The sequence below is a fragment of the Mauremys mutica genome, chromosome 6 (assembly GCF_020497125.1).
Source record: "Mauremys mutica isolate MM-2020 ecotype Southern chromosome 6, ASM2049712v1, whole genome shotgun sequence".
NCBI lineage: Eukaryota > Metazoa > Chordata > Testudines > Geoemydidae > Mauremys > Mauremys mutica.
In genome coordinates, this window is record NC_059077.1 from 114,843,268 (window position 1) to 114,860,285 (window position 17,018).

General features: G+C 40.3%; 1 protein-coding gene across 1 annotated transcript in view; it reads right to left on the minus strand.

Moving 5' to 3' along the window:
* SHOC1 (shortage in chiasmata 1) overlaps positions 1–17,018 on the minus strand; it is a 76,781-nt gene that overhangs the window by 17,845 nt on the left and 41,918 nt on the right. The window contains exons 15-23 of the mRNA XM_045020275.1: positions 15,302–15,413; positions 14,098–14,219; positions 12,518–12,611; positions 11,159–11,290; positions 9,538–9,687; positions 8,352–8,853; positions 5,874–6,712; positions 546–773; positions 239–457 (exon numbers count right to left, since the gene is read on the minus strand). Coding sequence (XP_044876210.1) covers positions 239–457; positions 546–773; positions 5,874–6,712; positions 8,352–8,853; positions 9,538–9,687; positions 11,159–11,290; positions 12,518–12,611; positions 14,098–14,219; positions 15,302–15,413 — 2,398 coding nt within the window. The remainder of the gene's footprint in view (positions 1–238; positions 458–545; positions 774–5,873; positions 6,713–8,351; positions 8,854–9,537; positions 9,688–11,158; positions 11,291–12,517; positions 12,612–14,097; positions 14,220–15,301; positions 15,414–17,018) is intronic.

Here is a 17,018-nt window from a genome sequence, read left to right on the forward strand (position 1 = left end):
TGCTAAATGTATTTCCTGTGGCATAACTTCAGTAGAAAGTCCGCACTAAGTGAGGAGCAGCACCTTCACTGTATACTCCCTACCAGCTGCAAGACATATACCAGAGGCTTGCTATCCCTTTTTACAAATGTTATGTCTAGTTTGGTATATGAAGTACTTTAGTTTATAGCAATACACAGAAACTTTCTTCATGGATATTGTGGGTTCTTCTACTTATAGTTAATAATAAATGTTTTACCTTATAGGCATAACTGTCATTTGGATGGATCACAAAATACACATCTGTCTTCTTCCAAGGATGTTCCTTTGCAAAGCTTAAAACTTCATCAATCATAATATCTGCCACTTCATCATTTGGCAAATTTAACACTCCAGTCCCAATTGCAGGGAAGGAAATTGAGGGAAGCTGATACTCCTGAATCTTAAGCAAACATCTTGACATTGCAGTTTTTAGTCCCTGCAGGAAAAAAAAGAGAGTTTTTAGACCTCACTTTACTTTTTGACCTGAAAAAGAGAAGTGAAAATCCACTGTAGCTGAATGTCACCTTGCGTGAATCACTGCTGCTTTCTGAGGACCATACTATGTGGAGCACAGACTTGCAAGCAAGATTGTATCCTTTTGTCAATATGAATTTCTCACAATATGGAGGAAGTTTTTGTAACTCAAACAGAAATTCCTTCTGAAGAGAGAGGCCTGCTTTATCTAGAATTGCTCTTGAAAGGTTTCCTCTTGAGAGATCATTCATGACCACAGAATTAACAATGACTGCAGTCTGGAAGAAAAGAACACACGCTCTCAGTATATTTTATTTCCGCTAAATGCATATTTTACCTGCACTGCAATCAGATCCCCACTTCAAATGTACCTGTGCAGCTGGTGAAGTTTTTCCTTATTAAAACCACCACCCCACCCAGACACTTCCTCTTTTAAGGTACATCTTCACTGCATGCTTCTTTCGGCAGCGTGTAGAACACATACCAGCATTACTCCCCTCCTCCCAGCCCATAACTTGCAGTGTAGCTGGTGAGGCGTGTAGACTAGTACAAAACATAGTTGAAGGGTGTGGATATGTACACAAGTACATCCCTTACATGCTTTCTACTCACCCAAGCTGTGCCTCCCCATCTACACTGGTATTTTTAGTTGCAGAAGCTTTTCCCCTCTGTCTCCGCCTGCCAGAGCCTTTCGTTGACAGGAGTAGCTACGCACTGCAGCAGGCGGTGGATACAACAGGCTTTTCAGTGTGGCACACAGCTACATGTAGCCTACATGCCACTGACAATGGTGCGTAGTGTAGATGTAGCCTTAGAGCAGTAAGCACTGCCAGTCACACTAATAGTCCTCACCATCTTGTGTACTCAGGAGGAATTGCAAAATTATGTCTGTCTTCTGTGCAGGAGCACTATGGGAGGATGGAAATCCCTGAGCTTTCTCCTTCTGCCCATCACGTACTCCCTAGGGCTGCTGTAATTTGGAACTGAATTTGTGAAATGTAAAACTTTTGCTTATGGTATTTTGACCACAGAAATAATGAGTTGAACCTTAGCTTGATTGTTTAAGAGTAATTAAAAATACAAGGCTCTGGGCTACACCCATTCAGTTGCTCGGAAGGAATATAACTTTTTATAGTCAGCTGATAGAATTTCTTCCCCATCAAAGAAATTCCCTTTATTTCCACATCTATAAAAACAAACTTCGTAATGAGTCAAGATGTTTCTTTAACACACAAGGTATGGAACATTCTGTAAAATACAGTATTTGTTAGAAACAGACTATCATTAAAGCTGTGATGCAGCTTCCAGTCTAATTACTCTTTCTGGTTTGCCCGGAACTAGGATTGCGATATTTTTTACCAGATTTTCCAGTTATAATAAGTGAAATAAGTCTATTTAAATCACATTCTGGTTAAAGATGATATTTACATTGTTTTTAGAAAATATCTTCAACTGCTGCAGTATATGCTGAATGCCTCAATAGTCAGAGAGGAGCATTCGTCCCGTTCCAGAAATGAAAAAAAAAAGCAGGATCATAGAATCATAGGATTGGAAGGGACCTTGAGAGATCATCTGGTCCAGTCCCCTGCACTCATGGCAGAACTAAGTATTATCTAGACCATCCCTGGCAGGTGTTTGTCTAACCTGCTCTTAAAAATCTCCAGTGAGGGAGATTCCACAACCTCCCTTGGCAATTTATTCCAGTGCTTAACCACCCTGACAGGAAGTTTTTCCTAATGTCCAACCTAAACCCCCTTTGCTGCAATTTAAGCCCATTGCTTCTTGTCCTAGACACAAAGGTTAAAAAGAACAATTCTTCTACCTCCTCCTTGTCACAACCTTTTATGTACTTGAAAACCGTTATGTCCCCTCTCAGTCTTCTCCTTTCCAGACTAAACAAACCCAATTTTTGCAATCTTCCCTCATAGGTCATATTTTCTAGACCAGGGATTGGCAACCTTTCAGAAGTGCTGTGCCGAGTCTTCATTTATTCACTCTAATTTAAGGTTTTGCATGCCCGTAATACATTTTAACATTTTTAGAAGCTCTCTTTCTCTAAGCCTATAATATATAACTAAACTATTGTTGTGTGTAAAGTAAATAAGGTTTTAAAAATGTTTAAGAGGCTTCATTTAAAATTAAATTAAAATGCAGAGCCCCCCCGGACCAGTGGCCAGGACCCAGGCAGTGTGAGTGCCACTGAAAATCAGCTCGCGTGCCGCCTTCGGCACCTGTGCCATAGGTTGCCTACCCCTGTTCTAGACCTTTAATCACTTTCGTTGCTCTTCTCTGGACTTTCTCCAATTTGTCCAATCTTTTCTGAAACGTGGTGTCCAGAACAGGACACAATATTCCAGTTGAGGCCTAATCAGTGCAGAGTAGAATGGAAGAATTACTTCTCGTGTCTTGCTTACAACACTCCTGACTGATGCGATAGGAGCTAGGAGAGTAAACTTCTAGGGGATACATGAAAGAAAAAAAAGGTAACTATTAAAATATTACATTAAAAAAGTAAATGTTAATGCCCTGGTTCTAATGGAGGACTTCAATCACTTTGACATCTGCTGGAAGAGCAATACAGTGGTGCACAGACAATCCAGAAAGTTTTTGGAGAGTGTTGGGGACAACTTCCTGGTACAAGTACTGGAGGAATCAACCAGGGGCTGTTCTCCTCTTGACCTCTTGACCTGCTGCTTACAAACAGGGAAGAATTGGTAGGGGAAGTAGAAGTGGGTGGCAACCTGGGCAGCAGTGACCATGAGATGGTTGAGTTCAGGATCCTCACAAAAAGAAGAAAGGAGAGTAGCTAATATGAGTGGGGAAGGAGTTCAGGAAAGCTGGCTGTATTTTAAAGAAGCCTTATTGAGGGCACAGGAACAAACCATCCCGATGTGCAGAAAGAATAGCAAATATTGCAGGTAACCAGCTTGGTTCGGTGAGCTTAAACACAAAAAGGAAGCTTGCAAGAAGTGGAAACATGGTCAGATGACTAGGGAGAAGTATAAAAATATTTCTCGAGCATGCAGGGATGTAATCAGGAAGGCCAAAACACAACTGAAGTTGCAGCTAGCAAGGTATGTGAAGGGTAACAAGAAGGGTTTCTACAGGTATGTTAGCAACAAGAAAAAGGTCAGGGAAAGTGTGTGACCCTTACTGAATGGGGGAGGCAACCTAGTGACAGATGATGTGGAAAAAGCTGAAGTACTGAATGCTTTTTTTGCCTCAGTCTTCACAGACAAGGTCAGCTCCACACTGCTGTCCTGAGCAACACAGTATGGGGAGGAGGTGAGCAGCCTTCAGTGGTGAACAAGCAGGTTAAGGACTATTCAGAAAAGCTGGACATACACAAATCCATGGGTCCAGATCTAATGCATCCGAGGGTGCTAAAGGAGTTGGCTGATGTGATTGCAGCGCTATTGGCCATTATCTTTGAAAACTCGTGGCAATCGGGGGAGGTGCCGGACAATTGGAAAAAGGCAAATATAGTGCCCATCTTTAAAAAAGGGAAGAAGGAGAATCCGGGGAACTACAGATCGGTCAGTGTCACCTCAGTTCCTGGAAAAATCATGGAGCAGGTCCTCAAGGAAACCATTTTGAAGCACTTGAAGGATAGGAAGGTGATCAGGAACAGTCATGGATTCACCAAGGGCAAGTCATGCCTGACCAACCTGATTGCCTTCTATGATGAGATAACTGGCTCTGTGGATATGGGGAAAGCAGTGGACATGATATATCTTGACTTTAGCCAAGCTTTTGATACAGTCTCCCACAGTATTCTTGCCAGCAAGTTAAAAAAGTATGGCTTGGATGAATGGACTATAAGATGGATAGAAAGCTGGCTAGATTGTCGGGCTCAATGGGTAGTGTTCAATGGCTCGATGTCTAGTTGGCAGCCGGTATCAAGTAGAGTACCCCATGCGGGGAGGGATAGCTCAGTGGTTTGAGCATTGGCTTGCTAAACCCAGGGTTGTGAGTTCAATCCTTGAGGGGGACACTTAGGGATCTGGGGAAAAAATTGGTCCTGCTAGTGAAGGCAGGGGGCTGGACTCAATGACCTTTCAAGGTCCGTTCTAGGAGATTGGTATATCTCCAATTATTACCTTTTTTATGGGTTGGTCCTGGGGCCGGTTTTGTTCAACATCTTTTTTAATGATCTGTATGATGGGATAGATTGCACCCTCAGCAAGTTCTGACTCTAAGCTGGGGGGAGCGGTAGATATGCTGGAGGACAGGGATAGGGTCCAGAGTGACCTAGACAAGTTGGAGGATTGGGCCAAAATAAATCTGATTAGGTTCAACAAGGACAAGTGCAGAGTCCTGCACTTAGGGTGGAAGAATCCCATGCACTGCTACAGGCTGGGGACCAACTGGCTAAGCGGCAGTTCTTCAGAAAAGGACCTCGGGATTACAGTGGATGAGAAGCTGCATATGAGTCAGCAGTGTGCCCTTGTTGCAAAGAAGGCTAACGGCATATTGGGCTGCATTAGTAGAAGCATTGCCATCAGATTGAGGGAAGTGATTATTCCCCTCTATTCGGCACTGGTGAGGCCACATCTGTAGTATTGCATCCAGTTTTGGACCCCCCACTACAGAAAAGATGTGGACAAATTGGAGAGAATCCAGCGTAGGGCAATGAAAATGATTAGGGGGCTGGGGTACATGACTTATGAGTAGAGTCTGAGGGAACTGGGCTTGTTTAGTCTTCAGAAGAGAAGAGTGAGGGAGGATTTGATAGCAGCTTTCAACTACCTGAAGGGGGGTTCCAAAGAGGATGGAGCTCAACTGTTCTCAGTGGTGGCAGATGACAGAACAAGGAGCAATGGTCTCAAGTTGCAGTGGGGAAGATCTAGGTTGGATAGTAGGAAACACTATTTCACTAGGAGGGTGGTGAAGCGCTGGAATGGGTTACCTAGGGAGCTGGTGGAATCTCCATTCTTAGAGGTTTTTAAGGCCCAGCTTGACAAAGCCCTGGCTGGGATGATTTAGTTGGTGTTGGTCCTGCTTTGAGCAGGGGATTGGACTAGATGACCTCCTGAGGTCTCTTCCAACCCTAATCTTCTATGATTCTATGATAACTTTATTCTATCGACTTTCCTGACTCTATCTGTTGTTTTCTCCTATTCTCTCATAACAGGGCTCACTCACACTTTTCATAACTCAAGAGTCATATTATAAGAAGATATCTGTGCATATAATGTATTGGCCCACTGATTCTAATGTTGGGTAGCTAAAGGCACGAGGACAAGATGCACATTTATTGGATCAATACAACATGCCTTCTAATCTCTTACTGTCCAATCCTGCAAGGTGCTGGGATGCAACTCCATGCTCAGCACTTCACAAGATCAGGGCCTTCATGCTCCATCATGAAGACTTACTTGCTGATCTTCAATGTGTCCTCTTATGATGTGTAGGCAAAGGCCATTGATTGTGATGGAATCTGGAAGACAGTTTGCTGAAGCTGGTGGAGTCTCCTGAAGTGAGTTGATGTCACTCCTGCCCAGCAACTCTTCACAGGCCTTTTTCACTGCAGCAACTGTGGGCTCAGCAATGTTCACCAAGTGGATTTCTTTCAACCAGCCAAATAATGGAGCTAGCTCAACAAAATTCTTTATAGTCCGTACGATCACATGAGCACATAAATCTAGTGGGAAGCCAAAAATTCCTGAGCTTACTGCAGGGATTGCAACAGACTTTATATTATTCTCCGGCGCATTAACATATTTCAGGACATTTATAATGGCCGTCTCAAGCATGTGACAACATCTCTCACTTTCATTTGCAGACCATCTTGGACCTACTGTGTGGATAACTTTCTTACACGAAAGCCTGCCTCCACCTGTCACTGCTATTTGGCCAGTGGTGAGTGTTCCATGGTGATCGATATAACATTTACTCTCTTGCTTAATTTCTGGCCCACCAACTTTCACCAGGGCAAGAGCAAGGCCTCCAATATGGTCCAGATGTTCATTGGCTGCATTCACCAAAGCATCAGCATTATGTCTTGTCATATCATCCATCCAAACAGATATTTCAATTCCTTCCTTCAGGCTTTTCCTGTATACTTCAAGGGGACATCTTATACTCTTAAGGAGAGACGTGCAACCAAACTTCTTTTCAATGAGGTCACATAGACAGCTCTCTCTTCTCGTAAGGATTTCATAAACTTCCTTACTGATGGGAACTGTTAAGCTCTCCTCTGTATCCTTGCCGGACACTAGATAGAGAAATGCAGTAATCCAATGTAAAAAGCATTTTTAATGCAGACCATATTTTAAAGCTTTCAATCATTTTTAAAATTGAGTTGGGACGATAAAGGAAAATTACTTACTGATCATTCTTTTTGTCATAGTCTTCTCTTCTCCTATTCTACCTTAGAGACACAGCAAGGACAGACAGTTTTTGGCTCCCTTTACCAGTAAAGCAAGAAGGCAAAGGCCTTACAAGTGAGAGCTTCCTTATAGAAGTCCCAATTTGGGCCAATTCTTGCCCATGTCAGCTGCCATGACTAACTCTCCTGTCACCCAGCCAGGCCTTTGTCTCCTAAATCAATCTGCAGCCTATGAGGACTCTGTTGTATGGGCCAGGTTACACTTACACCCTCACCTTTGTTCCAATCAGATGCCATTCCCTGACTTCCCAGGATGAACTCTTCTTCCTTCCACTGTCCATGTGAACTTCCTGTCTGGACTGTGGGTCATCCCATATCCCATTCTTCCAGGCCTTTTCTCTTTCCTTCCCTCCTTCCAATCCAATCCACATCACCACTGATGTGAATTTCAGAGGCGTGGGGAGCCCATTTTGATTGTGAAGAACAGAAAAGGCTCAGCATCAATATTCTGGAGCTGCCGGATATCCACCTCATCCTACAAACCTGTAAGCACTTGATTTTCCAGTCCCATGTTCTCACCCAATAAGCTCACTCTTTAGTTCTGCAGCTTCTCAGAGACCCTTCCTTTTGGCCCACAGCAGAGAGCCCACATTCTCCCTACACGTTTTAACTTTAAGTAGCACTGTAGGAGAAGAAAATGGGCCACCATCTCATTTCACATAAGCCACCAAATAGCTGTCAGATCAACAATATTTTTTTATCACAGCCCACTGGGAGTAAATCTCAACTAGCAACATAGAACTGCAAAGGTCTTTACACCATTACAAATCCCCTGAGTTATATAATCCTCTGTATTGGTAGATTTCTATAGAACTACATACAGGAGATCTCTTGTTAACTTGTTTGTGGCAGTGTAAATCCTTACAATTTGCACGAGTTTACCATACTTTTCAGCTGAGCTACTGTATCTATTTCTCCCCTTAGTTGTAGTCTAAAAATAGACTGTTCGGCACCTCATTGTTACTAAGGTGCACTGAATTTAAGCTGTTTTTCATCCAGGCACTTTTTCTTTAGCATACCTGTACTGTACTTTTACAGGTGTGGGGAAATAATGTAAAACTAATTAAACATAAAATTCAAGTATCAGAGGGGTAGCCGTGTTAGTCTGGATCTGTAAAAGCAGCAGAGAGTCCTGTGGCACCTTATAGACTAACAGACTTATTGGAGCACGAGCTTTCGTGGGTGAATACCCACTTCGTTGGATGCATGTGATGAAGCGGGTATTCACCCACAAAAGCTCATGCTCCAATATGTCTGTTAGTCTATAAGGTGCCACAGGACTCTTTGCTGCTTAAACATAAAATTGACATCCTCGTCCGGGTCATCCATTTTGGTTTGCTTTCAACTAAACCACCTGCATGCTTTCAAGTGTACTTATTTTAGCTGCAGTGAAATTTCAGTTCAAAGAAGAAGGGAATAAATTCATAAATTCTTATCTGCTCCATAACGTGAAAAGAAAGCTTACCTGAATCGTAATACTCCTTAGGGGTCTCTGGTGGTGAGATTCTGGCTTCATAATTCACATGGCTTGATTCCAAAGAAAATACATCTGAATCACTCTGGTTTAAGAATGAGGCACTATCTGCACTCTCTGTTCCCACATTTTTCATAAAAGGAAGGTACTGCTGACCATTTATATCATGGTCTGTCTCATCAAAGCAACTGACCTGTCCACAATAAGACAGCGAAGACGTTAACCTGCTTGGCCGCTCACTTGGTCTCGAAGGAGAACAAGACTCATTTTTGTAAAAATCTAAGCACTGACTTGTGCTGTTCTCTATGTTATCAAGCAATTCTGAATAGTGATAATCTCTTTGAATATTAGAGAGCAAAGACTTGGAAAACGAAGCCTGAGGAAAGGTCATGTTGAAGCAGCTCCATTGTTCTTGAGGTGATATGGTTTTCTTGGGTGATTTTGGAGGAGTGGAAGAATTTAGGTTGTACAAAGAAGTGATGTCACAAAAATGCTGAAATGAAAGAAACAGACTTAAGGAATGTTTACGGTACAATTGAACGCTATAAAATCCAAATATGAAAAAAAGTTAAATTAGTTTTCAAGATCCTAAGACATAGATATATTTTTCTGTCTGTCAAAAAGAAAAAGTTACCATAGCTGACATTTCTCTGGTGGCCTTCCTGAACTAATGGGGGCATGGAGCATTTCATGCTGTGAGAAGATTTAATGGAGAGGGGAGAACCAGATGAAAAGAAGAAAATTTAAAAGGAAAAAGGTGAGGAAACATTTCGTTGTAAAAAGCCCCAAAATTAAGATTAACATTAAAGTAAACAGAGGCTCTAGGTAAAAGATACCTGGTTCTGAACACGCCAGAGAGAAAGTTGATGGCTGGGGTATACATTGCCCCTCTTGAGTAACGGTTTTAGAAGCCTCCAACACTGATGTAAAGGGGACCCAACTCAATGGTTAAGTATTAGTATATATGCCAGTTCAGATATGAATAAAAAATACTCTAAAGCAGTAAGTACTAATGCAGCTGGCAAGCAATGAAAAAATATAACTTAGTTATCTGATTAGTTTTTAAAATTATATTAGGAAATATAAACATATAACCTCAGAAAGCATTCAGTAAAGCCTTATTTATTACACAGACAGCTGGACTGCTAATAAAATATATAAATTCACTATGCCCAACCTTTAAAACTTTTTCTGGAACCTCAGGCAGGAGTTCCTGAAGTTGGTCAAAAGTTGCCAACAACAGCCACTTCAGTGAAGACCCCTTCTTTAACAGGAGCTGAGCTACTAGAGGGTTTATACATGGAAAAGTAAGCAAGCACTTCTCTGCCTGGGGGGGAAAAAAGTCACTGTCAGCTTCCGAAATGATCCATTTGGGACATTCAGCTTGCTCTGTTATTAGAAGGTAAAGAGAGTACCATCTTTATATAATCTCTGGGCACAGAATCTGTCACAGAACCACAATTCTGAGCAGGTAGGCCTTGTATACACCACCTAAACATCTATAAATAGAATATCTTTTTAGAGGGGGGACAAATTATGCACAACTGTATGGGTATATAGGAAGATGAAAGTAACTGCTCTATACCTAAGGTTGACAAAAATGATCCATTTAATCTGGATTTTCAATACACACCCCAAACTTTTCTAAAAAACTTACTTTGGACCTAAAAAGTCACATGTTTACTCTCAGGTTAGAATAGCTCTCCTGCCCCCCCCCCCCCAAGTTCAAGGGAAACTGCCCAAGCTGTGTATTGTACTCTATATAAGGCCCTTTGTTTTCAGGTTTTATTTGTCTTAAAAATTTCTGGGAATTTAGGGGGAAGCGAGGGATGCCTGGTACGCACGGGAGGCAGCAGTTGGGGGGTCTGGGCTGCCAGGATCCATCTGCCTGTCCATCTCACTCCCCAACTCAGCAGAAGTAGATGGACCATACTGAAGGGCTGGAGTCAGGAGGTGGCTCTGCCCGGCAGGAAAGCAGATGGGGACTATTACCCAGCTCCCCTGCTCATCATGCTCCCCCACTACACACTGCACTACCTGGCAGGGAGCCACCTGATAGGAAAGCCCCCCTCAGCTGCAGGGTTTCAGCTCCCTTCCCATCTTGTCATCTCACTTCCCCATGCAGACAGGCTCATCCAGCATGTAAATATCTATGCATCAATTATCCAATGAGTAAATAAACAAACGTTTACAATCTTGGGCTCAATACTGCAAGCACGTGACTAGTCCCATTGACTTTAATGGGATAAAATACATACATACAGTTAAGCATGTGTTTAGCTGCTATGTTGGCTCGGAATCAAAGTGTTCAGAACCCTGCAGGATTCGGCCATTGTTCTGTAATCTGGCCCAGTTTATTTAGCTTTTAGAATTTGGTGCACAGGATTATAGTGTCACAACAAACAGGATAGGGTGACCAGACAGCAAATGTGAAAAATCGGGACGGGGGTTGGGGGTAATAGGAGCCTATATTAAAAAAAGACCCTAAAATCAGGGCATCTGGTCACCCTAAAACAGGATGAGTCTTTTCTAGCCGAGATATTCAGATTGATTTGCTCCCTGGGATATTCTACTGCTTCTTAACACTGAGGATGAATCCCTCTTCCAGCACAGCTGCCCCTGAAAGCACTCAGGAATGAAAATTCCATCTACTTGTGCCTGTATGGATGATTCAGGCCCATTGTGTTTATATTTGACAACAAAACAATAGAAAACGCGAATAATGAAAACAACCTAGCATTGTAAATATCTTAAAAACAGTAAGAGAACTGCTATAGGTAGCACAAAGACAAACAAACCTCAGATGGCAAGATAGAAAGCCAGGATTTGTCCAACCATTCACGAGGATTTGTTTTAGAAGACATCAAAATGTTGTCAGCAATCTGACGAATTAACAATGCTGTCTCTTCAACCCCTGGCACAAGAGCTACCTAAAATAATTTAAAATACTTTAGCTCAAAGGTTATACTTAAGAGTAAAAGGTTGTATTCACAATGGTCTGCAGCAGGAAAGAAACTAGAAAACTTAAAGATGGTCCTGAAACCAAAGGCCTATAGTCATTAAAATTGTTGCATGCAGGTGATATGGAGGGCGGTTGCCTCTATCTTCAGCCCCACACACTGGCTCTTGATTACTCAAACTCTGTCTAGGTAAAATTAATTCCACTACAACACCTTTTAGATATGATCAAATATGTAGCTATAACAATACTCCCTTTCAAAAAAGGTAATTCTTCTGAGCCTAAATTTGATATGTTATAGTAGAGGTGTAATAAGTTCCAGGAATTCAGGGTATTTAGCATTTTGAATGCCTAAGTAATTTCCTAGTGAATTACTGAACACACACATTGAACTGTACAAGGATTGACCTTCAGATATGTCATTTCCCTACAGCTAATTTGACTAGGATAAATTTGCATGAGATTTTAATGTATATGTGACAGTAAATCACCTTATCTTTGCAATTTATTTTATGTATTTGTATCAGCTAGTCACACATACCAACTTAATGAATCACAAAAACTTCCCCTCTTTTTTTAATTTCTACTACTCCAAATATCAGTAAAATTTTTATAGAATTTTTTTTTTATAAACTTTCTTCTTAGTACACAATGGATAAAATTTCTTCGTAGTACACCCCTCTCCCCCAATTATAAAGTTTGCTGGTGAAATGACACCAATAGAGAAAACTTCTTTTCTTTTTTTAAACAATAGATTTGTCTCTTAAGAATCTTGCAAATCACCTTCTTTAGTATCTTTTTACAAAGAGTGACATTAACTTTGACTTGTGAATCAAAATGCAGAAGCCACACACACCACACTACAAAAAAGGATAATACAGCTGGGTTCACATACACAATAATGGATTGATAAAATTATGATATTTTTTCAGTATTATGACCTCTAGTGGTAAAACACAGCTATTTCTGATTCTTAGTCTGAGTCCTATTCAAAGTCCATTGAAGTCAATCCGAGCCTCATTCAATGGCAATCATCAGGCTCCGACACCTCATTTTAATCAGGTATTTAAATTTCAACTATTTCATAAGTTTGATTTTGTGTACATGCTTTATCAAATGTTTTGGTAATGGCATGGAGGTGGGTTTATGATACTGAAAGTAAAAGTAGACTTATAGTCATCTTTACTAAATAAATTACCTTCACTTCAAAGTCTTCTGATTTCTGTGAAAATGGAACCAAAGCAGCATAAATTAAGGATAGATGATGCAGAGTCTCTCCTGTGAGGCTGTACCTGAAACAGAGTTGCATTATACTCACTATAAATACACTATACAAGGGGCAGCTTAACTTGGGTTCAATTACAACTACAGAAATCATGAAACTAAGGGTGCCGAACCTGAGTGGCACTTTGACCTCGTGTGCCAGGTCATAACACCTGGAGTGGGGCCCCAGGCCCAGACCTAGAGGACTGGGGCTGTTGCTGTGGGGTGAGTGAGGGGCAGGCTTGCTCGCCAGGCTATCACCCCTACCTCTGGGGTTCTCACCTCTGCACTGGGCTGAGATTAGAGTTGTGGTGTTGCTGTGGGTGTTTATTGGATTATTATCCAATATTATGTTTCTTAATTTTGTTCTTACCAGTAGAGTATTGTTGAAATAATATATAAATGATAGATCATGCTCTCTTTGTATTTATTTTTTGTTTTGTTTCATACTGCAATTACACTAGAGTTATTGAATCAGGAGGTTGCATCTGCCACTGCACTATACATTAGAGATATTTGATAGCTGCATATAATATTTTCAAAACAGACAAATTCTTCTGTAACTATGTAGTTTACCTACCAGAATTCTGAATATTAACTAAAGCTCTGTGAACATTAATTAACAAATAGCTCTGCAAGGAGCAACCGGAATGCAGCTGAATCACTCAAATGGAGAGGCTGCATTGTGAGGGAGAAAAATGACGTCAGTCTTCAGTGCACAGTCAGTGCTATGAGGCAACAGCACTGGAAGGGAACCCAGTTAATAAGGGAAAGAGCGCAGAGAGGAGGTAGCCAGTGCAGGGAGAATTTACTGCTTACCATTAGCTTACAGGAGAAGGCTTATGGGAAGAAAATGGTGGTTACATGAGACAGCAGAATCAGAGATTCAGGTACTACTTATGAAGGAGGCAAAGCTTCTGGAGCAAAAGCAGAAGGGTTGCTGGCAATGACTGACAGATTTGGAGAATACATGCATAGCTGCCAGGCAGGATATAATACCGATTCCATGATTAACAGACATGCACTTGTAGGACATTAGTTTATTTTAGCCCATTACAATGAACGGTTCCAATGGTTATTGTTGTCAAGCCAGTATTGTCTCCAGTTATGTTGATTTTTACTTTTTTAATATCAAAGGATGTCTGATCTAAGTATTAACTGCTTAGAAAAGTAAATTTATTTTTAAAACTGAATGGTTTATCTCTTGAACATGACCAAAAATAATTTAAAAACTCAAAATGCCCTGTTTTGACCCTTTAGGGTACCAAGAAATTAATTGCCATGTAAATCAGTCTACTGAGTCCCAAGATAAAAGTGTGGCAACACAGAAATTGAGTGAAAAGTCCAATACAAATTGGAAACACACTGAAAGTTGTGTATGTACCTATTTATACTGTTGTAAAAAAGTGCATGACTTGCAATTAAATTTTAATATTTTGTTAAGTTACTTTGTTCTAGTAAATGATTTCACTCTGCTTTAGAACACCATGCTAGTAGAATGAATTTTTAACTTACTCTGAATTCAGTCTCTCTCTGGAATACAAAATGATCCAACAGCAACTGTATTGGAGTGATAGTGCCATCAGTCTTAATATGATATTATCAGAGGATTTCTCATAATTCAGTTCTTCCAAAGTCTACCGCAAAATTAGCACAAAAAAGGTAAAAAAAAAATTAATATATTTACAAGGCTGCTGTAAGATTTAAAATGTGCATCACTGTAATGTAAACTTCACAATTGAGAAGGAACCTTATTAAGTGGATAAAGCTCACTGGACTGGAAGCCAGGAGACCCAGATTCTATTCTGACTTTTATTCTGTGTGAACTTTGGCAAATCATTTGACCTCACCATGCCTCAGTTTTCCCCTTTGTAAAATGGGGATATTTATGTACTGCACAGGTTTGTTCTTAGGCTTACTGAGAACTATAAAAGTGCAAATTATTATTATTAATCTTTACCTTAATCAACCTATATGTATTACACTATGGATGTATTGGATTTATAAAGTACAAAGTGGTTAAATACTACACTGTAGGAGGGTGTAGATGTGTTCTGTTTTCAATATTAATATGTGATTTTATACTCAATTTATCTTGCAATATCAGTTCTTCTAGCTGTAGCGTTTCAGTTGTACACTTATAGATGAATAAACATAAGGAATTTTAATAACAAAGTGCATACAATCGTGTTCAGTTGTTCAAACCTTACTGTAGGCCAAATTCTTCTCTACATAAGTATGTATATCTTGTTGACATGAAAGGAATTAACATGGATATCAATGAGAGGATACAGTCATCTATAACTTGAATTGTTCACAAAATATTTTCAATTATACAACCCCTTTTTCAAGTGTGGGGTCTTTAATAATAAATATTCTACATTATCAAAATCACTTCAGGGATTTTAGAACAGAACTGACAACACGGATAATGCAGGTCAGCTTTGCAGGTATTCTGTTATCAAGCATAAGTGTAGAAAGAAGATACAATACAAGATCAATCAGTAAATACCTCAATGACATAAAGAGAATTTTGGATTCATTCAACTCTGGGATAACTTCTGGGATGAGAAGCTATTAGGATCTGAAATGGTCATCCTAAGGAGGGGGTTAAGAGGAACAACAAAAATGGCTAGACGGCTGGAGAGTCTGGTTTACAAGGAAAGATTAAGAGATGTAACTGAGTGCAGAATTTGACCATGTTGGTCTAGTTTTGTACCTCAATAATTATGGCAGTGCGTTCATCTATTGTTATCACGACATAGCGTTCTGTACCTCCAAAGAGCTGTAATGATTCACTGCAACTTCTCTCAACAAAAGTAATATTGTACCTACAGAATTCACAAACTGTCAGTAAATTTCATTTAAGTGAAATGATGAAATCTTCCTAAAAGGAGAGGAATGTTGTTGTGAAGTCCTTTTATTTAATTCTTCAACTCCAATTATATGGATTTTTAATTTTTTGATCTCTTGTGAACCCCCAACTATACTTCAATTAAGACATATATTCAAAGGTCAAAAATCAATATAGTGAGACTTAAATATTTCAATATTTATTCTGTTAGGTTTAATTCCACATTCATTTAATATTACCTTGATGTACTGCCACAGTCTGCACAGAAGGTTGCAGTTCCATGAAGCAACATTATGTAAAGCAGAGACTGATATCAGCAAAACATTCTGATGTTGAAATTTGCAGTGTAGCAAAGTCAATCCTTTTAACTTCTTGTTGAGAAGCTATAGCTGTGTTACATTGCTTCTGACAACTAAAAAAGATTTTAGCAACATGCTACCCTGATTATTAGCCAATCCTTCCTCATTTAGGGCCATATCCCTCTTCTCTATCACTGTGCAGCACAGAGAAACTAAATGGAGTGAAATTCCTCTCTAATGGCCCTCAAATTGCTAGAGCGAGGGTCCAGATATTGTGTGTGTGACTGGTGACCTGCTGTGAAATTCCAGAATTCTTTGCTGATCCCTTTGATGGTTCCACAGTTCCAGGGAAATTTAGGTAAAAAGCACTGACTGGGTCTCTGGCTACTCTGCCCACAGTCAGGCTGAGCACAAACCAGAGCTCAGGGCTAAGAAGAACTCATTAAGTAAATTATTAAATTTTTAAATACTGAAATTAAAAATATTGTTTTCGGACTGTTAAATTGTTATTAAGAACAAGCTGGAAACTGTTTTGCCATTCTTCTTCATTGTGCCTCACAGTTAGTATCGAACCTGGCAGTGCTCTTCAGCAAGATGGCCACCACTCACACTAGGCTTAAAAGGGCAAATTGTAATTAAACTCTTCACAGAAACACACTTCACAATTTTTTTCCATGATGAAGAGTGCTGTTTACTCTGTGAACTTTTAGATTGTTGGGGAAAACCAAAATGGATATTGTTTCTGTTAAGGAGAATAACACACCTGGGCCATGCACTATTTTCAAACCTTCAGAATTTTGTTATAGTTATAAAGGTATTTAAACAAATTGAAGGTGCTAGTACTCATTCAGGATTATGTAAATACCAAGTTGAGTCACAGGGTTTAAGAACGTAAGAATATAAGAACGGCCATGCTGGGTCAGACCAAAGGTCCATCTAGCCCAGTATCCTGTCTTCTGACAGTGGTCAATGCCAGAGGGAATGAACAGGCAGGTTATCATCAAGTGATCCATTCCCTGTCACTCATTCCCAGCTTCTGGCAAACAGAGGCTAGGGATGCCATCCCTGACCATCCTGGCTAATAGCCATTGAAGGACCTATCCTTCATGAATTTATCTAGTTCTTTTTTGAGTTTAAAGTAGAAGGGACCACCAGATGACACAGTCTGATTTCCTGTTTATCACAGGCCACTAAACCAACCCCTCTTCCCCCCCTCCCAGTAATCACCCACCAAGACAACAACCAGAATTAGACCAAATTATAACAGCCCTAAGGAGACTAAA